This window comes from Dasypus novemcinctus, chromosome 29 (genome assembly GCF_030445035.2).
Source record: "Dasypus novemcinctus isolate mDasNov1 chromosome 29, mDasNov1.1.hap2, whole genome shotgun sequence".
Classification (NCBI taxonomy): domain Eukaryota; kingdom Metazoa; phylum Chordata; class Mammalia; order Cingulata; family Dasypodidae; genus Dasypus; species Dasypus novemcinctus.
Window position 1 is genome coordinate 22,983,471 of NC_080701.1, and position 25,715 is coordinate 23,009,185.

At 36.5% G+C, this 25,715-nt stretch overlaps 1 protein-coding gene across 1 annotated transcript in view; it reads left to right on the plus strand.

Annotated features, from left to right (window-relative positions):
• LOC131276533 (disintegrin and metalloproteinase domain-containing protein 32-like) overlaps positions 1–25,715 on the plus strand; it is a 46,995-nt gene that overhangs the window by 15,628 nt on the left and 5,652 nt on the right. Inside the window, exon 4 of the mRNA XM_058289818.2 lies at positions 6,497–6,529. Within this exon, the coding sequence (XP_058145801.2) occupies positions 6,497–6,529 (33 nt within the window). The remainder of the gene's footprint in view (positions 1–6,496; positions 6,530–25,715) is intronic.

The window sequence follows — 25,715 nt, forward strand, 5'->3', positions numbered from 1 at the left end:
TAAATAATAAATCCATCCAAAGTGTACAATCAGTGGTATTCAGTATAATCACATAGTTGTGCATTCATGACTTCAATCATTTTTAGAGCATTTTCATTATTCCAATAGTAATAATAAAAAATACAAAATAAACTTATCACCTCTCATGCTTTCACTGCTGTACATAACCGCTATTTCATTTCCATCTCCTTAGTTTGTTTTATATATTGTATATAAACAATATCACCCATATTCATATTTAACATGAGGTTTCACCATGTCATACAATTCCATATTACATTTTTAAGCTTTCCTTTTAGTAATACACATGATCTTGGACTTTCCCTTTCAACCACGATCTTACCAATAATAGCTCAGCTAGTTACAAACAACATGATGTACTTTCACCATTTCTATTATTTTCCAAAGATTTACAAACAAAATTTTTACCAATTCTGCACATATTAACCCTCAGCTTTCCATTCTCTACCCTCATTCTATCTTCTGGTGAAGATAATTGTTAACTCCACAAGTTTACACAATGAGTTTATTTAGTTCATAAAGGCACAATCATACAGTTTTTGTTCTTTTGTGTCTGGCTTGCTTCCCTCAACATAATGTTTTCCAGTTTCATCCATGTTGTCATATGTTTCACAATTTCATTTCTTATTACAGCTATATAATATTCCATCATGTGTATACACAATTTGTTTAATCATTTATCGGTTGATGCATACCTGGGTTGTTTCCAAATTTGGCAATCGTGAATAATGCTGCTATGAACACTGATGTGCAGATGTCTGTTCATGTCATTGCTCTCAGTTCTCCTGGGTATATACCTGGCAATATAATTTTGTCCTATCAATGTTTCTTAGCTATGAATTCTTACTGTTTCAAAACTACTATTCCAAATTTTTATTTGTTAGACATAACTGTTTCATCCTCTTACATTGTCTTTTACTTTAAGTTGATCTCTTAAAGACAGCCTATGAATGAATTTAAAATTTTTAAATTCAGAGTTTTTCAGTGGTTGAGTTTATTATGCTTATATACTTATAATGTATTTACTGCCATATTTAAACTAAATTCTACCACTTCATTTTTATTCTTTTCTCCTTATCACGATTTTTCAATATTTTATTTTTCTACTTTCCTGAATTCCATTGTATTTATTGTGCTATTATTGTTTCTTTCTTTCCTTCTATTTATTTGGTCATTATGTATTCTAATTATATTCTTTTTTAAATTTTTTATTCATTTTTAAAAAAAGTATTACATTAAAAAAATATGAAGCTCCATTCAACCCAACCGCCCCCACCCACTACTCCCCCCACAGCAACACTCTCTCCCATCATCATGACACATCCATTGCACCTGGTAAGTACATCTCTGGGCATCACTGCACCCCATAGTCAATGGTCCACATCATAGCCCACACTCTCCCACGTTCCATCCAGTGGGCCCTGGGGGGATCTACAATGTCCCGTAGTTGTCCGTGAAGGACCACCCAGGACAACTCCAAGTCCCGAAAACGCCTCCCCATCTCATCTCTTCCTCCCATTCCCCGCACCCAGCAGCCACCATGGCCACCCTTCCCACACCAATGCCACATTTTCTCTGTGGACCTTGGATTGGTTGTGTCCATTGCACATCTATGTCAAGTGGGGGCTTAGATTCCACATGGATACTGGATGCAATCCTCCTGCTTTCAGTTGTAGGCACTCTAGGCTCCATGGTGTGGTGGTTGACCTTCTTCAACTCCATGTTAGCTGAGTGGGGTAAATCCAATAAATCAGAGTGTAGGAGCTGAATGAAGTCTGTTGAGGCTCAGGGCCTGGCTATCATATTGTCAGTCCAGAGATTCAAATCCCCTAAATATATCTCAAACCCCAACACCAACTACAATTCCAGTAAAGTAGCATGAAAGTCTTGTGAAAAGAGATCCCACCTGAGTCCAGTTCCATCACGCAGAAACACCAGCTCCAAAGAAGGGCCATCTGCCATGGCAGTGAACCCCATCTGCCATGACCATAGAACCCGTGGGTCTCTTTATCCCTCAAAAGAACCAATACCTGGGATTGTATCTACTTTATCTGTCTCTGAGACTCTGCTCAGGTGTGCATAAGGGCAATCCTTCTGACAACCTCCAGACTCTTTTTTAGAGACTCGTAGCCATATAAACTCATTTCTCCTTTCCATTTCCACCTTACATTAGGTCAAACAGCATTTTAAAGTCATGTTATTATATGTAGACAGGGATATTCTGCTGCTCCGCATTGAACCTTTAATTCAAGGTCATTTTCTAGTTGCATCTTCAGCTGGTATTTGGTAGTGATCCGTCGGTGCTAGGGAGGCTCAACCCCAGTTGTTATGTCCCACGCTGGGGGGAATGCACTGCATCTACATGCTGAGTTTGGCTTCGAGACTGGCCACATTTGAGTAACATGAAGGCTGTCAGGAGGAAACTCCCAGGCACAGTGCTGCTCTAGGCCTTGTTCTTATTGCAGGCGTATAGGCTCACAAGCATAGTCATTAAGTATCAGGAGCCCACTGTTGGACCCTCATTCCTTCCTGGTTCTTACCATTGCAGCTGGAGGACTGCCACTGCTCCCCTAGGGACCACAACAGAGCCCCCCCGGCCAGGAACCCAGTACCCCCCCAGCTGTTATTTTTAATTGTTTCCACTATAAGTATATCTAAACATTACCATGCACCCTGGACACATGCCCTATATAACTCCCTGTCAACCATATATAGCCTGTCAATAACATCCCATACCAGTATTCCTCCGCCGCCATTGTTGAACCACTCTGTCATCCAAAACTTCCTGTAAAGTGAATCCCAATATAATGTCAGGTTCCCTTACTAGTAAAATGGAATATAGCAATGAGTTTAAAGGTTAGATCTAGAGTACATGTTGATTTGGAAAAATTTCTACATCCTATCTTTTTCTTTTCTTTTTTCCTAATTATTGAGCTTCTCTTCACAAGAGTCTTAGATCACAGTAATTCATATATACAATATACAGTACTCCCACACATCCACCATAAAACCTTTTCCCTTCCACAGCGATAATCTTTTAACTTATTCATATCATATTTACTGAAACTGATGTACAGACTCTGAAACAAGAGCTTTCAAACAAGGTGACATCTGTGCTTACAATGTGGTCCATACTTTAGGATATGCAGTTTTCTAAATTTTTTAGTTATCCTATGTTTTACATTATTAGCCTGTTGTCCCTTATATGTTTTTGGTGTAATATTACATGTTTTATATTCATCCTCGTGTACTCTCGTGAAACTCCTCTCTTGCCCCCACATTTACCTTGGTTCCATCCATTCAACATCCACTTTCCCCTCCCCTTGGGGCCCACAGCGACAGCCAATCGCCATTTCCCGAGGAGCCACGTCCAGAGATACTTGCAACAGTGTTGAGGGCCTGACTTGCTCAACTGCCCTAATGCCCTGGGAGCCACCCTTTCTCTCGAGAGATACAGTTCTCTCTATTTGATGGCATTAGTCCTCCCCAGGATGTGGGTCCACCCCAACTCTCACTTCTTGGGTCTCTACCCAATGGTACAACCCACCCTTGTCTAATTATATTCTTAGAGTGATTTTCTTATTAAGTTAAAATGCATAGTTAATTTGACAATTTTAGATTTAGTAAGTACGTATAATATTGTTGTAACAACATAGGGATCTTAGCCTATTTAACCCTATATTCTTTTCTTCATTCTTCCATATTATTATTGGCTTTTAGTTACCCCTGGTGTTGTTTTTTTTTAAGATTTATTTATTTATTTATTTTTATTTCTCTCCCCTCCCCCCCACCCCAGTGGTCTGTTCTCTATGTCTATTTGCTGCGTGTTCTTTGTCTGCTTCTGTTGTTGTCAGCGGCACGGGAATCTGTGTTTCTTTTGTTGCATCATCTTGTTGTGTCAGCTCTCTGTGTAGGTGGTGCCATTCCTGGGCAGGCTGAACTTTCTTTTGTGCTGGGTGGCCCTCCTTATGGGGTGCGCTCCGTGTGCATGGGGTTCCCCTACGCAGGGACACCCCTGCGTGTCATGGCACTCTTTGTGTGCATCAGCACTGTGCTTGGGTCAGCTCCACACGGGTCAAGGAGGCCTGGGGTTTGAACCACAGACCTCCCATGTGGTAGACGGATGCCCTAACCACTGGGCCAAGTCCGCTTCCCTACCCCTGGTTTTTAACCTGCTCCAAATAAGTCATTGTTTTCATTATCAATATTATATTCAATCAAAACATACTGGATTTCATTACATTTATCCCTTTATTTGCTCATTACTTTTGTGAGTTTCATTCTATCTTTTAAGTTCAGTTTTTCTTTGATGAAGTGTACATAGTTTTAAATTTTCCATCAGTTTATCTTATCTGTCTATATGTGTCTTTATTTCAGTTTCACTCTTGAATATGGGTTTATGTGATATGGATTCCTACATTGAGGGCTATTTTGCTTCAGCTATTCAAAGATATGTCAGTATAGTGTAGCACATTCTGATGATGAAGTCTTCTGTTAGTGTGTTAATTCATTTATTCCTTTGTGTTTAACACAAGTTTTATGTATAGTAGCACTTGTATTTGTAGTGCTGACTGACAAATTACCACAAATTTAGTGACTTAAAACAACCTCCATTTATTATGTTGCAGTTCTGTAGGTGAGAAATCCAGGTGGACTTGGCTGGGTTCTCACAAGGCTGATATCAAGGTATTGGCCAGGCTGGGTTCAGGAAAGAATCTAGTTCCCAGGTCATTCTTGCAGCTGTGGGTCTGAGGTCCCTGTCCCCTTGCTCGCTGTCAGCTGAGAGCTACTCTGTTCCTAGAGACTGTACACTGCTCCTCATGAGCCTGCCTTTATCCTCAAAGCAACGATAGGGTGTGGAGTCTTCATCACACCAGAGAACTGAATCTCTCTCAAGTCCCTTTTTGCCACAACGAAAGAGGACTCTGCTTTTAAAGGACTCACCTGATTGAGTCAAACTTCCCCCCACCCTCAATCTACGAATTTTCAGGTCACTTGAATTGGAGCTTTAATTACATCTGCAAAATCCCTCCACAGCAGTGCTAGATTAGTATTTGAATAAACAGGGGATGGGAATCTTAGAGGAGCCTCTTTAGAATTTTGTCTAACACAACCTCTAAGATTTTGTCTTTTCCTTAGAGTTTTGTTATCTCATTATAATGTATTTCAGTAGAGTTTTTTCTTTTAAATTATGAACTGTATGTAGTAGTCTCTTTCAGTATGAAGACCCACGCTTTCTTTAATTTTTGGAAATTCCTAGACTATATCTCTTCAAATATTGACTCTCCCACTTCTAAATCATCTTTCCCTGAAATTCCTCTGTTTCTTAACTGGTATTTATATATTATATTTCTGTTTAACTAGAATTCTGGGTGATTTCCCTAAGCAATTTAAAAATCAGCAATTTTTATTTTCAACCCTGTCATTTCTTTTTTCATGGATTCTGTCGTTTTCTTTTCTGAAGTTTGTCTGTTATCTATAATTCTTGGTGTGAGAATTTCTTTGTTTGCTCTGGTTGTGGAAATTACCTGTTAGTGTTTTTTTCTACTCTTGTCAATTTTCATAATGGCAATGTTTGCCTCATGGAATTCAGCACATCCTGCTTTGTAGAAGCCTCTATATGTTTTTACACTCTTAAGTAATGAATTTTTACTAGACTTCATGGGAAGCATTAATTGATGTCCTGATCTTACATTTGGTGCTGGCTTAAGGTTACTATTTCTCTATGTGATGTTTTACCATCCATGTCATGTCCCCAAGCCAATTTAAGTGCTTCGAGTAACTGTGTCTTGAGGCAGTTTCCCTGCTGCATCTCAAAGTCCATTCGTCACAGCCTTTACTCTCTCCATTTCATACTGTGGCCATTCATGGCTCTCAGGTTTAGGAAAGCAGCTCAGTTCCAAATTCCTAGGAGGTTTCAACTCCCTTTTTAAGCTGATGTGTGTAAGTGAATCAGTATCCCTTGAGTCATTCAGGTTTTAGTTCCTATTAACCCTGTGAACTTTAGATTTCCTCCTTTTTACTAGCATCAAGGGATGTCCCTTTCTTCCTTTAAATTTCAGGTTGTATTTTGTGTTATCTCTATGTGTGCGGTAGGAAGGGGAAATTACCTGCCAGTTTTAAACCAAAACCTGAAGTCATTTATTTATCAAAGGATAAAATGTTAAGTTGGAATCTGAAGGCCAGAATCAGGCATTTAAATCAAACTCATATTGTACGCTGGAAAGTGATAAGGAAAAAAACAAATCTCTGTTTTCTGGCTTATCTCCCTAGTTAAGGATTTGAAATTTATACTTTTTGTGGTCACGGCATATGGATAAATAAGAATATTACTTATTTGCATAACCTAATTTAGTGATATTTTGAAATTATTCATTAATGATAATTAGTGGTATAAAATGACCTGACATTAAATCATTTAGTAGGTATGTTTTTAAAGTATTAACTTGGAAATATTATTTGCATTTAATTCCAGATCAGAAAGCAGCAGCCAAACATTCACTAGTAGGTAAGTAAATTAGGAGATTTTTAAAAATCTGTATTAAAAATTAAGATGAACATTGATAATCAACTGTTACTTGCCAAATATTAACAAAGCAGCCACAAATGGTAACGTACTACACTGAAAAACAACCTATTAGTATTTACCAATTAGGAATTAGTATTTATCTAAATAAATCAATCTTTTCCCCTAAGTTTTGTTAATGCGTCCTGGGAGTTAATTGTTAAGAAACAAAGGAATGAATGTCTGGTGAAATGTATGTGGAGCTAACTCCTAAACAGGGTCTTTTTGTATTCATTATCCTAGAATACAGAAAGGGGAACATTACTTCTTTATTTGGAGACTCCACAACTAGAAACTCAATATGTATGCTCATGAACAACTGAGTGAATCCTTACCTAGGTGACTTAGGGAGAATTTGCTGAATAACAAGCATTATAAATGAACAAACATTCCAAATCTTCCATATCCTATTAGTATTATAAAACAGCTTTAACTAGGTATCCTGCCATTCCCTAAAAGGTGGATGTGCTTGTTTTGAGTATTTTGTGGACTGAAGAAAGACCTGTTCTTAAAGCAAACCCGTTGCTGTGTCTGTAAACCCACTGTAGATGGAACCTTCTGATTAGAATCAGTTAAGGGAACTTGGAACTAGATTACTTTTTCTTAGATCACTTCAGTTCAGGGCATGGAATTAGATTGTAGAACCCAGGATGGGTCTTAATCCTTTTACTGGAGTCCTTTATAAATGGAGAGATAAAAGCCTCAGACACAGAAAAAAAGCTGCAGAGACAGAGAAACCCTGAGGGGCTGAGGTTCCGGAGGCCAGAGGCTGGAATCAGCAGAGCACAGAAGCACAGAAAGAGGCCTCTGAGAGGATGAAAGAGAGAGGCCCAGAGGAACGGGGACAGATGAGCCATATGTCTGATCACCCACAGCTGAACCTGGAGAGAAATCATCTTCAGATGCTACTGCCATGTGCCTTATTGCCCATAGCTGAAATCTGATGAGACAGCATCTCTTGATGATGCCTTGATTTGGACACTTCCACGGCCTCAGGAACTATAAGATTTTAACCTAATCTGTTGCCTAAGAGTTCACCTCCTGAAAACATCCTTGTTGCTCAAAAATGGCCTCTCTCTAAGCTAGACTCAGCATATAAACTCACTACCTTCCCCCTGGTGTGGGACATGATTCCTGGGAATGAGCCTCTCTGGCACTGAGGTATTATTTCCAAGTGCCAACTAGTGATGCTTTGGGAAAAGCCCTTGACCCAAAGGGGGAATATTAAATACAAATGATTTTTTATGACTAAGAGATTTCTAAGTGGGTTGGGAGATGATTCCAGAAGTTGCACTTGTGCATGTCTTAGGAGACTCTCAGTACTGGCTACCACATAAACAGTGCCTTAAGCAGAGGGGTTCCTGAGGACTCTAGAGATACCTAGACACTATAGAGAAGGTAGACAACCCCAGGAATTCAGCAACTGGTCAGTGGGCCTTACCTTGGAATATATGATATTCCCCAATGTGTCCGATTTGGATTCATTTATAATTTCCTATACATGGTTCTTATGCCCCTTTTATCTGAACCTAGAATTAGCGCTTTTCCTATTAAATATATGTCCCAGAGACTTAAATATTCTGACTATTCTCATGCTGATTGAACCCTGACTCTCAGTAGAGTTGCAACCAACACCTACTCTCCAGTTCATCAGACATGCCCAGGACAACTACAAAGCCCATCCCAAAAATCAGAGTATCTACAACTGCAAGCAAGACACTGCCACCCATTTTCCCTATGGCATCTAAGTCCCCTCTCAACTGGAAGCAGAGTGGGCATCCCCATCCCCAAATCCTCAAGACTGAGGAATAAACAAACATAAGGGGGCAATGTAACTCTACATAGACACAGGCAGCCAAACACACCAAAACAGAAAGGTATGTAGAAAACCCACATATGTGTACACACATACACACACATACACATATCCATATTTCTGTAATGTTGTAACTCTCCCTTTTCTTCCTCTCTCATTACATGACCTCATCATGAAACTTTATATAACATAGTTTGTCTCTCTTAGGATTGGTATTTACCTATACTGAGTAAGGAATGATCACATCATCCATAGGAAGATGTACATTTAAATTGGAATAATATAATTTGGAATGTTAATCCAGTTGTCTAGACTACTGGCTAGTGTGCACTAGGAAAACATTTAAATTTTAATACTGTCACTTGCCACTGTTGTTGTGCTTTACTGCCATAACATCCACTATAGTTTTCTGGCTACTTATCTGTGGAGTAATCTGCATCTGGTAGAAAGTCAGTGGGTGAGGTTGTTGAAGCCAAAGAATGCGGAGAGGTGGGATGAATCACAGTATTGAATATATTAGTATGGACTTAGTATAATTAATTTTTAAATGTCTAATTCAATCAATATTTCTAGTCTCATTCTAAACAATAGAAGGTTGTTTGACAATTTAACTGCATCTCTGATCATGAAGAAAACTCCAATTATGAATTTCCCACATCATTGTCATTTAGCCTTTAACTTCTTAAAGATTTTTACTTACATGATACCCTGCTCCCCTCTAATTAGTCACTGTTACTATTATTGCTATTGTATTTTATTTAAATTAAAACTTAGTAGAGTTCAAGAACATATTTATCAGTTGTCTTGTTCACTATTAAATCTTGAATCCAATATTTTCATTCTGGGGTCCCTTCCTTTTTATTGAAGCACAACCTTTTAGTTGTTTCAGGAAAGATAAAATGCCTGAACATGTCTTTTCACTAATCTTTGAATGATAAGTTTACAGAATTTTGACTGTCACTTTCTCACAGCTCTTTAAAAATATTCTATTGTAATGTGTAATGTGACAATTACTGTCATTGATTAGACCTCAGCTGTTAGTCTAATTAATTAATTTATTCCCTTCCAATTAATTTGTGTTTTTTTCTAAGTGACTTCTAAGGTTTTCTCCCTGTATGTAATGTTTTATTTTTATTATGGTTTGTTCTGATACTGTTTATTTTTATTTATCCAACTATGGATTGAGTGTAGTCTTTAAATATCAGAACTCAGGTCTCAAACTCTGGAAAAATTTCTGTCATTACTTGTTAATTATTGACTCTTCTCCTTTCTTCTCTCCATCTGAAATTACTGCATTTGACTGGGTCTTTTCATTTTAGCTTCCATATTTTTAATTGGTCTGCTCATATATTAGTCCTTTTCATCTCTCTATCTGGCATTCTTTTTGATTTATACATCAAATTACCCATTCTCTTTACAGTGGTCCTTTCTTGCCCTATTCCTGCCTATCTGATCTCTGTGTAGTTCCTAATCATTTTTATTTTAAAGTTCTTTTATCTGTTGTTGTTTTTTTCCAGTTTGTTTTTTTAATAGAGAAGGTGTGAGCTTACAGAAGAATCATGAAAAAAATGCAGGAATCTCCATTTAAGATGAAATGTAAATATAAATCAATTTGTAAAGATGAAATGAGATTAATGGTTATGTAGATCTGAGGAAGGAATGCTAAGAGTGTGGAGTATTCCTTTTCGTAGTAATGAAATTGTTCTAAAATTTTTGAGATTATGAATGTACAACATTGTGATTATACTGAAAGCCATTGATTATACACTTGGGATAGAACAGCCAGAAACAGCAGCTATGTACAGTGGGGGAAGCATAGAGAGATTGAAAGGTGAGGAATTTTCTTGTCTGTTTTTTGTTTACTATTATTATTATTGAAATAATGAAAATGCTCTAATAATGATTGAAGTGATGAATGCACAACTGTGTGATTATACGAAATACCATTGATTGTACACTTGGGATGAATTATATGCTTTATTAATGTGTATCAATAAAAATGATTTGTTTTAAAAAAATACAGGAATCCCATCTATCACCCTGTTGTTAACATGTTGCATTGGTGTAGAACATTTGTTACAATCAATGAAAGCACATTTTTATAATTGTACTCTTAACTATAATTGTTCATGGTTTAACTTAGTGTTCACTCTTTGTGTAGTGTCGTTCCATAGATTTAAAAAAAATTTTGTTACCATATGTACAATCTGACATTTTCCTCTTTAATCACATTCAGATATATATTTCAGTGCTGCTAATTACCTTCACAGTATTGTACTGCTATCACTACCATGCATTATCAAAGCATTTCCATCATTACAAATAGGAAACCTGTACATTTTAAGCTTTAACAACCCTTTCTTTACCCCCAACCCATTGCCTGGTATCCTATATTCTAGAGTCTGAATCTGTGAGTTTGCTTATTCTAATTGTTTCAAATCCATGAGATCACACAATATTTGTCCTTATTTTACTCAATATGAAGTCTTCAAGGTTCATTCATGTTGTTGCGTGTATCAGGACTTCATTTCCTTTTACAGCTGAATAGTAGTCCATTGCATGTGTTTACCACATTTTATTTATCCATATATCAGTTGATGGGCATTTGGGTTGCTTTTACTTTTTGGTAATTATGAATAACATCACTATGAATAATCATGTGCAAATATCTGTTCAAGTCCCTGCTTTCTTTTGGGCATAAACCTAGTAGCAGAATTGTCAGGTTGTATAGTAATTTGATACTTAGGTTTTTGAAGAACTTCCAAACTGACTTCCACAGCAGCTACATCATTTTACATTGCCACCAGCAATAAATGAGTGTTCCTATTTCTCCTCTGCATCCTCTCCTACACTTGTTATTTTCTGTTTATTTAATACCAGCCATTGTAATGGCTGTGAAATGGTATCTCATTGTGGTTTTGATTTGTATTTGCCTGATGGCTAATGATATTGAGTATCTTTTCATGTGCTTTTTGGCCATTTGTATATCTTCTTTGGAAAGATCTATTCAAGTCTTTTGCCCATTTTTAATTGGGTTGTCTTTGTGTTGTTAAGATGAAGGATTTCATTATATATTCTATATATTAAAACTTTATTGGATATGCGGTTTCCAAATATTTTCTCCCATTGTATACATTGTTTTTTTACTTTCATGAAAAGTCCTTTGAGAAACTAAAGTTTTTAATTTTGATGGAAGTCCCATTTATTTTTTCTCTTGTTCTTGGGTTTAAATTCTAAGAAACTTGCTTAACCCAAGGTCCTGAAGATGCTTACCTACGTTTCTTCTAGAAGTTTGAGAGTTCTGGCAGTTATATTTAAACCTGTAGTACATTTTGAGTTGATGTTTGTATAAGGGTGTAGGGGTCCTCCTCTTTTTTTTTTTTTTTTTTTTTTGCAAATGGAGATGAAGTTTTCCCAGTGCTCTTTGTTGAAGAGACTATTCTTCCTATTCTTCCCAAATGAGTGGTCTTTGCCCCCTTGTCAGAAATCAGTTGGCATAAATGTAAGGGTTGATTCCTGAGCTCTCAATGAGATTCTTTAGGTCTGTATGTCTGTCTTTCTGCCAGTACCAGAACGTTTTGATTACTCTGGTTTTGTAATAAGTTTCTGGATCAGGAAGTGTGAGTCTTCCAACTTCATTATTCCTTTTTGAGATGGCTTTAGCTATTCAGGGCTCCTTACACTTCCATATAAATCTAATAATTAGCTTTTCCATTACTGCAAAGAAGATTGTTAGAATTATGATTGGGATTGTGTTGAATGTATAAATGGACATCTTAATGATATTTAATCTTCCAATTAATGAACACAAAATATCCTTCACATCCAAGGTTAGATTCAGTCCAAGATATTTGATTCTTTTAGTTGCTATTTTGAATGGAATTTTTTTTATTTCTTCTTCAAATTGTTCATGTCTTGTGCATAAAAACACTAAAGATTTTGGGGTGTTGATCTTGTACCCTGACATTTGCTGAGTTCATTTATTAGCTCTAGGATGTTTGTTATGGATTTTTCAGGATTTTTCATTGGCAAATAAGAAAATTTTTACTTCTTTTTCAATTTGGATGTCTTTAATTTATTTTTCTTGCCTAATTGCTCTGGCAAAAACTTCTAGTACAATGTTGAATAATAGTGGTGACAGTGGGCATCCTTGTCTTGCTCCTGATCATAGAGGGAAAGTTTTCAGTCTTTCACCATGAAGTAAGATATTAGCTATGGGCTTTTCATATATGTCCTTTATCATGTTGAGGATGTTTGTTTCTATCGTGCCCCCCCCGCCCCACCACCCTGCTGTTTTTGCTGTCTGTGTCCATTTGCTGTGTGATTTTCTGTGTCTATTTCTCTTTTCTCTTCTCTTCTTATTTTCTCCTCTAGGAATCACTGGGATCTGATCCTGGGGACCTCCAATGTGGAGAGAAGTTCCCTGTCACTTGTGCCACCTCAGTCCTGGTTTCTGTTGCACCTCACCTTGACTTTCCCCTTTGTCTCTTTTTTGTTGCATCATCATCCTGCTCCATGGCTCACCACACAGGCCTGGCTTGCTGTGCGAGTGCTGGCTCATTGCGTAGGCAAGCCTTTACCGGAAAGCTGCAGGGATTGAACCAGGTCCTCCCATATGGTAGACAGAAGCCCAATCACTTGAGCCACATCCACTTCCCCTATAGTGTTTTAACTGTGTGTGTGTGTGTGTTTATCAAGAAGGGACTCTGGATTTTGTCAAATGCCCTTTCTGCATCATTTGAGATAATCATATGGTTTTATTCCTTCATTGTGTTAATGTGGCATATTACATTAAGTGATTTTTTTGAGTTGAACCAAACTTGCATGCCAGGGATAAATTCCATTTGATCATAGTGTATAATTATTTTTCGTGCTGTTGCATTCAGTTTGCTAGTATTTTTGTTGAGTAATTTTGCATGTTCATGAGAGTTAGTGGTCTGATGTTTTATTTTCTTGTGGTATCTTTATTTGGCTTTGGTTTGGGGGTGGTATAGGCTTCACATAATGAATAAAGGAGTATTCCCTCCTCTTCAATTTTCTGGAAGAGTTTGAGCTAGATTGTTATTGATTCTTCTTGGAATGATTGGTAGAATTCTCCTGTGAAGCCATCTGGTCCTGGTCTTTTCTTTATTGGGAGGTTTTTGATTGTGGATTCAATTTCTTTACTAGTAATTGTTTTGCTGGGATTTTCTGATTCTACTTGAGTCAGTGTGGGTAGTTTTTATGTTTCTAAGAATTTGTCCATTTAATACAGGTTATCTAATTCATTGACATACAATTGTACATATTATCTTCTTATAATCTTTTATATTTCAGCTCTATTTCTGATTTTTAAAATTTTTATGCTCTCTTCTTTGTCAGTTTAGCTACAGGTTCATCAATTTTATTGATCTTTTTAAAAAATCAGGTTTTGGTTTTGATTCTCTTTTTGTCTTTCTATTCTTTATTATCTCTGCTTTAATCTTTGTTATTTCTTTCCTTTCGCTCACTTTGGCTTTAATTTGTTCTTCCTTTTCTAGTTCTTCCAACTTTGATATTAGGTCTCTGATTTGAAGCCTTTCTTCTTTTAAAATGTAAACATTTAAAGCTATAAAGTTCCCTATCAACCCTGCCTCCCCTGCATCCCATAATTTTTATAGTATTCATTTTATTTTACCTCAATAAATTTCATAATTTTACTTCTGATTTCTACTTTAACCCATTGGTTGTTTAAGAGTATGTTGTTTAATATCCATATATTTGTGAGTTTTTGGTGTCCCTCTGAGTTTGATTTCTAGCTTCATTCCATTGTTGTCAGAGAATATACATTGTATTATTTCAATATGTTTTTATTAAAACTTGTTTGGTGACCTAACATATAGTCTATCCTGGAGAATAATGCTTGTACACTCAAGGAGAATGTGTATTCTGTTTTATTGTTTAAAGTGTTCTATATATGTCTATTAGGTCTAGTTGATTTAAAGTATCAGTCAAATCTTTAATTTCCTTATTGATCTTTTGACTAGATTTCCTATCCATTATTGAAAGTGGTATATTAAAATTTACTCCTATTAATGTAGAAGCTTCCATTTCTCCCTTCAAATCTGTTGCTATTTGCTTCATATATTTTAAGAGTTTGCTGTGAGGTGCATATATAGTTATGATTATTACATCTTCCTATTGAATTTTCCCCTTTATACATATATTATGACCGTCTTTGTCCTTCATAACTGTTTTTCACTTAAAGTCTATTTTTGAAGGTATTAGTATAGCTACCTCAGCTCTCTTTAGGTTACTACTTGCATGGTACATAGTTTTCTATACTTTCACTTTCAACCTACTTGTATCTTTGAATTTAAGGTGAATCTATTGCAGACAGCATATATTTGAGTCATGCTTTTTAAAATTCATTATGCCAATCTGTGCCTTTTAACTGGAGAGTTTAGTCCATTTACATTTAATGTTACTACAGATAGTACCAAACTTTCTTCTGGCATTTTGCTATTTAGCTTTTGTATGTTTTACACCTTCTTTTAAACCCTCAGTTCTTCCGTTAATGCCTATTTTTATGTATTCAATTTTTTGTTTGTACCATATTGAGTGCCTTCTCTTTTCTATCTGGACATATTTTTCATCTGTTATCCTTATGGTTCCATGGAGTTAAAATTTAGCATCCTCCATATATACCAATCACATTTGATTTGATACCAACTTAACTTCAATAGCATGCACATATACTTTTCCTATAACCCTCTCTCCCCTCACCTTCTTTTTACTTATCACGTAACTTTGTACATTGTATGTCAAAATCATACATTTAGCATTACTTTTTTAACAAATCAATTTTATTGATACATATCAATAAAGCATAAATCCATCCAAAGTGTATAACCATTGGTATTCAGTATAATCACATAGTTGTGCATTCATCACTTCAATCATTTTCAGAGCATTTTCATTATTCCAACAATAACATAAAAAGCAAAAACCAACTACACAAACAGAAAAATTTATGACTTCTCAATCTTTGTGCTTCCCCTGCTGTACATAGCTACTATTCTGTTTCTATCTCGCTAACTTATTTATATTTGTATTTTGTAAAAACAGTCTTATATATGAAATAACACCCATATTCATATTTAACATGAGGTTTCACTGTGTTATACACTTCCATATTACATTTTTTAGCTTTCCTTCTAGTAATATACATGACCTTAGACTTTCCTTTTCAACCATTGTCATACTCTTATAATAGTTGTGCTAGTTACAGTGTGATGTACTTTCCTTTTTTAAAAATACTTTTATTTATTTATTTAAAAATACTTTAGATTACATAAATGTTACATAAAAAATATAGAGGGAAGAAAAAAATAAGAAAAAGTATATAGGGACATTCCCATTTACCCCACTCCCTACCCTCCCACACTTGCCTACATCAACAACACCCTTTTTATTAGTCTGGTACATTTGTTACAACTGATGAACACACATTGGAACATTGCCACTAAACATGGATTTTAGTTTACATTATAGTTTACACTCTGTCCCACACAATTTGTTAAGTTATGAAAAAACATATAATGACCTGTATCCATCATTGCAATGTCATTCAGGACAATTCCAATGTCCCAAAAATGCCCCCATATTACAGCTGTTTTTCCTTTTCCCTCCCCTCAGAATCTCCAGCAGGTTCAACAGTGCTGGTCTGTGAAGGAAGTAGGGTGGAGGGATTGAGTTGGACTATCCATGGACATGGGGGAAGGAGTGTTGATGATGTACTTTCACCATTTCTATTCATCTCCAAAGATTTACAAAGAAACTTTTTACCAATTCTGTACAGATTAACCCTCAGATTTCCATTCTTTACCCTCATTCAATTTTCTGATCACCTATTTTGTAATTATTAACTCCATAAGTTTTCACAATATATTTACTTCATAGTAGTACATTCATACAGTATTTATTCTCTTGTGTCTGGCTTGCTTCACTCAACATAAAGTCCTCCAGTTTCATCCATGTTGTGATATCCTTAATGACTTCATTTCTTCTTACACCTGCGTGGTATTCCATCATGTGTATACACCACAATTTGTTTATTCCTTTATCAGTTGGTGGACACCTAGGTTGTTTCCAACTTTTTGCAATCATGAATAATGCCCCTAAGAACATCAGTGTGCAGGTGTCTGTTCATGGCACTGTTCTCAGTTCTTCTGGATATGTATCCAGTAGTGGTATTGCCAGGCCACATGGCAAGTCCATATTCAACTCCTTTAGGTACTTCAAAACAGTCCTTCACAGTGGCTGTAACATTCTACATTCCCACCACAAGTAAATAAGCATTCCTATCTCAGTCCTCTTCAACGCTTACAGTTTTCCAACTTTTTAATAGTGGCCAGTCTAATAGATGTGAAATTATATTGCATTTTAGTTTTGAATGCATTTTCCAAACTGCTAGTGACTGAACATTTTTTTTTCATATGCGTTTTTGCCATTTGTATTTCTGCTTTGTAAATTGTCTTTTCAAGTCTTTTGCCCATTTTTTAATTGGATATTTTGTCTTTTTATTGTTGAGTTGTATGATCTCCTTATATATCATAGATATTAAACCCTTATCAGATATGTGATTGCCAAATATTTTCTCACATTGAGTCAGCTGCACTTTCACCCTTTTGACGAAGTCCTTTGAAGTACAAAAGTGTTGAATTTTTAGGAGTCCCATTTATCTATTTTTTCTTTTGTTGCTTGTGCTTTGGGTTTAAGGTTTAAGAGACTACTACCTACTACAAGATCTTGAAGCTGTTTCCCTACCTTTTTTTTCTAGGTGTTTTAGAGTTGTTGCTTTAATATTTAGGTCCTTGATCCATTTTGAGTTAATTTTTGTATAAGGTGTCAGATAGGGATCCTCTTTCTTTCTTTTTGATATGGCTATCCAGTTCTCTTAGCACCATTTGTTGAATAGTCTGTTATGGCCCAACCAAAGGCTTGATATCCTTGGCAAAAATCACTTTGACTGTAGAGGTAAGGGTCTATTTCTGAGTTCTCCAATTGGTTCCATTGGTAAATCTGTCTGTCTTTATGCCATTACCATGCTGTTTTTTACTACTGTAGGTAAGTAATATGATTTGAAGGCAGGAAGTGAGAGTCCTCTAATTTCATTCTTCCTTTTTAAGACATATTTCACTATCAAAATAAATTTGATAATTGGCTTTTTCATTTCTGCCAAAAAGCTGTTGGGATTTTTATTGGGATTGCATTGAATCTATAAATCAGTTTGGGTAGAATTGACATCTTAAGATATTTAGTCTTCCAATCCATGAACATGGAAAGTCCTTCCATTTATGTATGTCATCTTCAATTTCTTTAGGTAATTTTTTTTTAAAGGTTTGTCAATTTTTTTCAAAGAACCAACTCCCCCTTCCTCCCCTGCCATGACTCCCTCCTCTGTTTGCTTGCTGTTTTTGCTCATTGTTTGTGCTCATTTTCTGCCTGTTGTTTTTGCTTATTGTCTGCTCATTGTTTTTTCTCGTTTCTGCTGTTTATTTTTTCTTCTTTAAGAGGCACTGGGAGCTGAACCTGGGTCTTCCCATGTGGGAGGCGGGCATTCAACTTCTTGAGCCACAAGTGTTCCCTGCTTGTTTGTTTTTGCTTACTGTCTACTTGTTGCTTGCTCATTGTTTTTTCTTGTTGTCTGCTTGTAGTTTTTTCTCATTGTCTCTCGTTATTTGTTTGTCTTCTTTAGGAGGCACTGGGAACTGAACCTGGGATCTCCCATGCAGGAGGTGGGTGCTCAACTGCTTGAGCCATATCCACTCCCTCTTTAGGCATTGTTTTGTAGATTTCTGAATAGAGGTCCTTGATGTCCTTGGTTAAGTTTATTCATAAATACTTGATTCTTTTAGTTTCTATTATAAATGGAATTTTTTCCTAATTTCCTCCTCAGATTGCATGTTAGTGATGTATAGGAACGCTATTGATTTTTGCATATTAATCTTGTATCCTACCACTTTGCCAAACTTGTCTGTTAGACCTAGGGCAGGGATTCTTAACCATTTTTGTTCTACAGACCCCTTTGCCTGTCGGGTGAAAACTACAGACCCCTTACTAAGTCCACATTAATGTGTATTATTTAATATGTCAAACCTGCATCAAAACGTCTCCACAAGAATAATTTTTTTTTATTTTTATTTTCAATTCAAGCTCATGGACCCCTTGCTAAGAACCCCTGTTCTAGGGCATTATTATGGATTTTTCAGGATTTTCTAGATATAGAATCATATCATCAGCAAATAATGAAAGTCTTACTTTTTTCTTTCCTCTTTAGGAATTTGTCTAGCCTGTTTGGTCTAGCTAGAATGTCTAGCACAATATTGAATAGCAGTGGTGACAGTGGGCATCCTTGTCTTATTCCTGATCTCAGTAGGAAAGCTTTCAGTCTTTCATCGTTGAGTTCAATGCTGTGTTTTTTTTTCGTTTTTGCACTTTACCATATTGAGAATTCTTCCTTCTATTATTACCTTTTTGTGTGTTTTATCCAGAAAGGGTGCTGTATTTTGTCAAATGCCTTTTCTGTATCAATCAAGGGGATCATTTGACTTTTTTTCCTTCAGTTTATTGATGTGGCTTATGACACTAATTGATTTTCTTGTGTTGAATCCCCCTTACATACCTGGGATAAAACCCATTTGAATGTCATGTATAATTCTTTTAATGTGCTTTCAGATTTGATTTGCAAGTATTTTGTTGATGATTTTTCCGTCTATATTCATTAGGGATATTGGTCTGTAATTTTCTTTTTTTGTAGTATCTTCACCTGGTTTTGGTAGTAAGGTAATGTTGGCTTCTTAGAATAAGTTTGGTAGCATTCTTCCCTGTTCAACTTTTTGGAAGTGCTTTAGCAAGACTGGTATTAGATCGTCTTTGAATGGTTTGTAGAACTCATCTGTGAAGTCATCTGGTACCGGGCTTTTGATCTTTGGGAGTTTTTTGATGAGTGTTCAATCTCTTCACTTGTGATTGGTTTGTTGAGGTCTTCTCTTTCTTCTAGGGTCAGAGTATGTGGTTCATATGTTTTTAGGAATTTGTCCATCTTGTCTACATTGTCTAGATTTTTTGGCATGCACTTGTTCATAGTATCCTCTTATGATCTCTTTTATTTCTGCAGTGTCAGTGGTAATGTCCACTCTCTCATTTCTGATTTTATTTATTTGCATCTTCTCTCTGTTTCTCTTTGTCAGTCTAGCTAAGGGTTTGTCAATTTTGTTGATTTACTCAAAGAACCAACTTTTGGCTTTGTTGATTCTCTTTATTTTTTTATTCTTGATTTCATTTCTTTCTGCTCTGATCTTTACTATTTCTTTCCCTTAGCTTGGTTTAGGATTAGTTTGTTATTCTTTTTCTAGTTCCCCAGGTGTGCAGTTAGATCTTCAATTTTAGCTCCTTTTTCAACAAATCAATTTTATTATATATATTATTAAAGCATACAATTCATCCGAAGTGTACAATAGTGGTATTTGGTATAATCACATAGTTGTGCATTCATCACTTTAGTCATTATTAGAGCATTTTCATTATTTCAATGATAATCAACAACCAAAAAAACAGATGAGCCACTATATAAACAAGAAAATTCTTTACCTCTCAATCTCTCTATGCTTCCCCTGCTGTACATAGCTGCTACTTCTGGCTATTCTTGCACAATTATTATTTATTTAGCAATTTTATTGAGAATTATTCACATACTATACAATCCATCCAAAGTATAAAATCAGTAGCTTTTAGTGTAATCACAATTTTGTGCATTCATCACCACAAAAATTTTAGAACAAAAAGAAAAACTCCACATACCTTAGCAGTCCTTCCTTAGGCCTATATAATCCCTAATCTAATTTCATCTTTATAATTTGATTTATATAATTGTGTCTGGTTTCTTTCACTTAGCATAATGCTTTTTTTGGGTCTGATATTAACATCTTGTACTATTAACATACATTTATTCAGTTTCAAAGAAAAATGGTCTTATATATGCCATTTTGTCTATATTCATATTTCACATGCAGTTTTACTATGTTTTACAGTCCCATGTTACATTTTTAGCTTTCCTTTTAGTAATATATATGACCTTAGACTTTCCTTTTATACCAATATCATATCCACATAATAGTACTGCTAGTTAAAAACATTATGTTGGGCTTCACCATTTTTGTTTATGTCCAAAGATTAACACATCCTTTTTACCAATTCTGCACAGGTTAATCCTCAGCTTTCCATTGTATTTTCTAGATGACCCTACTTTCTAGAATTTCCTCATTCTATTTTCTGTTACTCATATTCTCATTATTAACTCCATGAGATTACACCTTATATTTAGTTCAGAGTAGTACATTCATACAGTATTTGTTCTTTTGTGTCTGGCTTGCCTCACTCAAAATAATGTCCTCCAGGTCATCCATGTTGTTATATGCTTTACAACTTCATTTCTTCTTATAGCTGCATAATATTCCATCAAGTATATATACCACATCAATCAGTGGAGTAGAACTGAGAGTTCATGCTTTGAGTGTAAGGTGCAAGAAGCCGCCACCTACCACAAGGTCTTGAAGAGGTCTCACTACATTTTCTTCTAGTAGTTTTATGGTCCTGGTTTTTATATTTAGGTGTTTGATACATTTTGAGTGATTCTTGTATAGGGAGTGAGATAGGGGTCTTTCCTTCTCTTGGTTATGGATACACAGTTCTCCCAGCACCATTTGTTGAAGAGCCTGTTTTGTCCTGGTAACATAGCTTTGGTAGGTTTGTCCAAAACCACTTGGCCTTAGAGGTGAGTGTTCATTTCTGGACTCTCAATTCTTTCTGCTGTTTGATGTGTCTATCTTTATGCCAACATGATGCTGTTTTGACCACAGTTGCTTTGTAATATGTTTCAAGGTCAGGCAGTAAAATTTCTCCCACATTGTTCTTTTTTAGAATTCTTTTGGCTATTTGGGTGCACTTTCCCTTCCAAATGAGTTCGATAATTGCCTCTTCTATTTCTGTAAAGTAGGCTGTTGAATTTTCATTGGTATTGCATTGAATATATAAGTCAGTTTGGGTAGGACTGACATCATCATGATATTTAGTCTTCCAATCCATGAACATGGAATGTCTTTACATTTGTTTAGGTCTTCATTCATTTCTTTTACAATACCATTGTTTTGTAGTTTTCTGCATATAGGTCCTGCACTTTTTTGGTTAAGCTGATTTCTAGGTATTTGAGTCTTCCTGTTGCAATTGTAATGGATTTTTAAAAACTGATTTCCTCCTCAGATTGTTCAATACTACTGTACAGAAACATATTGATTTTTGTATGCTGATCTTGTATCCTGCCATATTGTTGTACTTTTATTAGCTCAAGTAGCCTTGTCATAGGCATTTCTGAGTTTTCTAAATATAGGATCATGGCATCCACAAATAGAGTTTCACTTCCTATTTTCCTGTTTGGATGCCTTTTATTTTATTTTTTTCTTATCTAATTGCTCTAGCTAGAACTTCTAGCATAATGTTGAATAACAAAGGTGACAGTGGGCATCCCTATCTTGTTCCCAATATTAGAGGGAAGGTTTTCAACCTTTCCCCATTGAGTATGACGTTGGCTGTGGGTTTTTCATATATGCCTTTTATCACATTGAAGAATTTTCCTTCTATACCTATCTTTTGAAGAGTTTTTTTTTTTTTAATCAAGAAAGGATGCTGGATTTTGTTGAATGCTTTTTCTGGATCGATCAAGATGATCATAGGTTTTTTGCCTTCAATCTGTTAATGTGTTATATACGTAAATTGATTTTCTTATTATGAACCACACTTTCATATCAAGAATAAATTTCACTTGGTCTCGGTGTGTAAGATGAGAGGTTAGCACTTAATCCTATCAAGGTTCCCTTGTATGTGATGATTTTCTTTTCTCTTGCTGCTTTCAGAATCCTCTTTGTCTCTGATGTTTGTCAGTCTGAAAATTAGATGTCTTGTTGGTAGGCCTCTTCAGATTTATTCTGTTTGGGGTGTGATGTCCTTCTTGGATAATGATATTTATGTCTTTGATAAGGGTTGGGAAGTTTTCAGTCAATATTTTCTCAAATATTCTTTCTTCCCCTTTCCCATTCTCTTCTCCTTTTGGGCACCATAATGCATAGGTTTGTGCATTTCACATTGTCATTCAGTTCCCTGGGACTTTGTTCAATTTCCAGACCAGCCAGCAGATTGTGCTCATGGGCACACATTTCCATGGAGGTGTTTCTTTCAATCTCTGCTTTCCTGTGTTTTGGTCTTACCAGAGCTGAGATTCAAAGTGGGCTCTGTTGGCTGAAGTAATTGAAATTTCCCCTCCTTTCCCTCTTATAACAGGTGACAGGGAGTAAGACATCTGTTCCCTTCTCAGCTGGCTTCAGTGAGCCAGAGGTCTTACCCTAGCTTAATATCTTGTGGGTGGGGTTTGTGAGCCCTGCCTGGCTGCAATGTTGTTTTCGGTTCTTTGTCTTTCTTTCCCTTGCCCTCCTGAGAGTTGTGTAGTACTGCCTTGGTCTGCTGACCCACAAAGCAGGTCCCTTGGGCAGCTTTTGACCCTTTCACCATTGTTTTTATGAGAGAGTTGAGCCCTGCCTGCTTACTCCAAGATCATCTTCCTTGAACTCTAGCATTTCTTTTTATTCATTTGCATTTTTGTACCTGTAGGAAGTAAGAAGTAGAGTCATGTATCAAACAGTACAATACAATAATACTGGCATTTACAATTACCCAAGTGATTACCTTTACTGCAGGTCTTTATATATTTATGATGCTTTGAGCCACTGTATAGTGTGCTTTCCTTTCAGGCTGTAGAAAAAACTTTAGCATTGCTTGTAGGGCAAGTCTAGGAGTGGTGAACTCTCTCACCTTTTGTTTCTGGGGAATTCTTTATCTTTCCCCCATTTTTGAAATAAAGTCTTGCTGGATATAAAATTCTTGGTGGAGAGTTGTTTTCTTCTAGCACTTTAAGTATTTCAACCCACTGTCTTCTTGTCTCCATGATTTCTGAGGAGAAATTGGCCCTCAGTCTAATTGGGACTCTGTATTTAACGCATTGCTTTTCTCTTTCAGCTTTCAGAACTCTCTTTGTCCTTTGCATTTGATAATGTGATTAATATATGATGGGTTGTATTTTTTTCATGTTTATCATATTTGATGTTCCCTGGGCTTCTTGGATATGCATATTAATGTCTTTTACTAAGTTCAAGACGTTCTCTGTTATTTCTTTGAATATTTATTCTTCCTCTTTTGGTACACTTCATGGTGTCCCAGAGGTATCTTAGCCTATTTTCACTTTAATTTTTTTTTCCATTTTTGAAAAAATATTTGAAATGTTAGAATTCTTTTTTCTTTCTGCTTCTCAGCCTGACTCATTTCAAGCATCTTGTCTTCATGTTCCCTGATTCTTTCTTCTGCAAGCTTCAATCTACTTTTGAAGCCCTCCTAGAAATTTTTCATTTCAGTTATCATCTTCAACTCTAGTAATCCTGTTTGGGTCCATTAAAAATATTCTGTCTCTTTATTAAGATGATCATATTGCTCATTCATTGTTTTCATGCTATCCTTTAATTTTTTCTCTGGGTTTTCCTTCTTTTCTTTGAGTATTTTTAAGATTTTCTTTTTAAAGATTTATTTATTTATTTATTTATCTCCCCTTCCCCCCACCCACCCCAGTTATCTGTTCTCTGTGCCTCTTTGCTGCGTCTCCTTTGTCTGCTTCTGTTGTTGTCAGTTGCACGGGAATCTGTGTTTCTTTTTGGTTGCATCATTTTATTGTGTCAGATCTCCATGTGCGCAGCATCATTCCTGGGCAGGCTGCACTTTCTTTCGTGCTGGGTGGCTCTCCTTATGGGGCGCACTCCTTGCGCATGGGGCTCCCTTACACGGGGGACACCCCTGTGTGGCACAGCACTCCTTGCGCGCATCAGCACTGCGTGTGGGCCAGCTCCACACGGGTCAAGGAGGCCCGGGGTTTGAACCACAGACCTCCCATGTGGTAGACGGACGCCCTAACCACTGGGCCAAGTCTGCCACCTAAGATTATTTTTAAAGGCTTTGTTCAGTATATCCACATTCTGGTCTTCATTGGTGTTTTCTGGGTTTTATCCTCTTCCTTTGGATGGGTATTTCCTGTTTATTTGTTAAACTTTTGCTTTTTTGTTGCACACACTCTACATTTTAAGATTTTACAATGTTATTTCTGGGATTTGTTTCTGGATTTTGTTACCAGCTGGTGATAGACAGAGATTTTCTTTAGCTTCAGCCCTTCTATCGGGAAGTTCTAATGGAATGCAGTATGCAGTGTTTTCCCTGTGTTTCTGGGCCTGTATCTTGTCCCAGGCATTTGCTTGTTAGTTGTTTTTGGAGTTCCTCTCCTTACAGGAATTTAGTTGTCCCTTCTTTTTCTCAGTAGAGAGATCACCCTCTCTCAGGGGTTTGAAGTTACAAGCCTTTGTTTCAAATTGCTTGCCTCTACAGTCTCTTACACTCCTGTCATGGTCTCAAGCAGCTTTTGCCTGGAGAGAAGATCTGAAAGGAGGGGCACAGAGGAGAAGATTTTTCCAAGTCAGTCTTTCCCAGCCAAAAAAGGGCTAGGGACCCATAAAGGGGCACACACTGGTGTCCTTCCTCAGTGTCCTGAGGAAGAGATGAAGAAGGGCACCAAGAGATTCTTACACGGCTTCCTAAAGCTGATCTTTTTTGTTCTGCCCAGCAAATACAGCCCTTCACCTGACTATCTCCTTTAGTCCTTAGGTAGCATAATATCTTTAAATCTTGTCCATCGCTTCATTTGTCTGGGGCAGGTTGAAACAATGTCCACTCTCAAAGCTGGACCTCCAGCAATCCAAAGTCACTGATCAGATGGGGAAGAGGTATTTTATGTCCCTTACTGTCACCAGCCAGCTAGTCAGGTGTGGGCCCCCATGGTGACCTGCCACAAGAGTTAGAGATGGGCATCAGTAGCAACAACGTGAAGAGTGTCATTCACTGTTCTTTACTATACTTTATCAACCTCTTCCTCCTGCTCTTCCCTGGATGCTATAAGGTGTTCTGGCTTCAGAAGTTTCATGATAGTTGTTTCAGATAGTTCCTACCTGTTTATTAATTGTTCTGGTGAAAGGACCAAGTGTTGAGCTCCCTCCTCTGCCATCTTCCTACAATTCCTTTATCTCTTGATCTTGATATGTCCAATTTTTTGTTTTGCTGAGATTGTAGACATTTAACACAGAGTATTTTTGTAATTTTAGATTTGTAAACTCATCCTCGGAGACAATGATTGTTCCCATAAGAATTCTG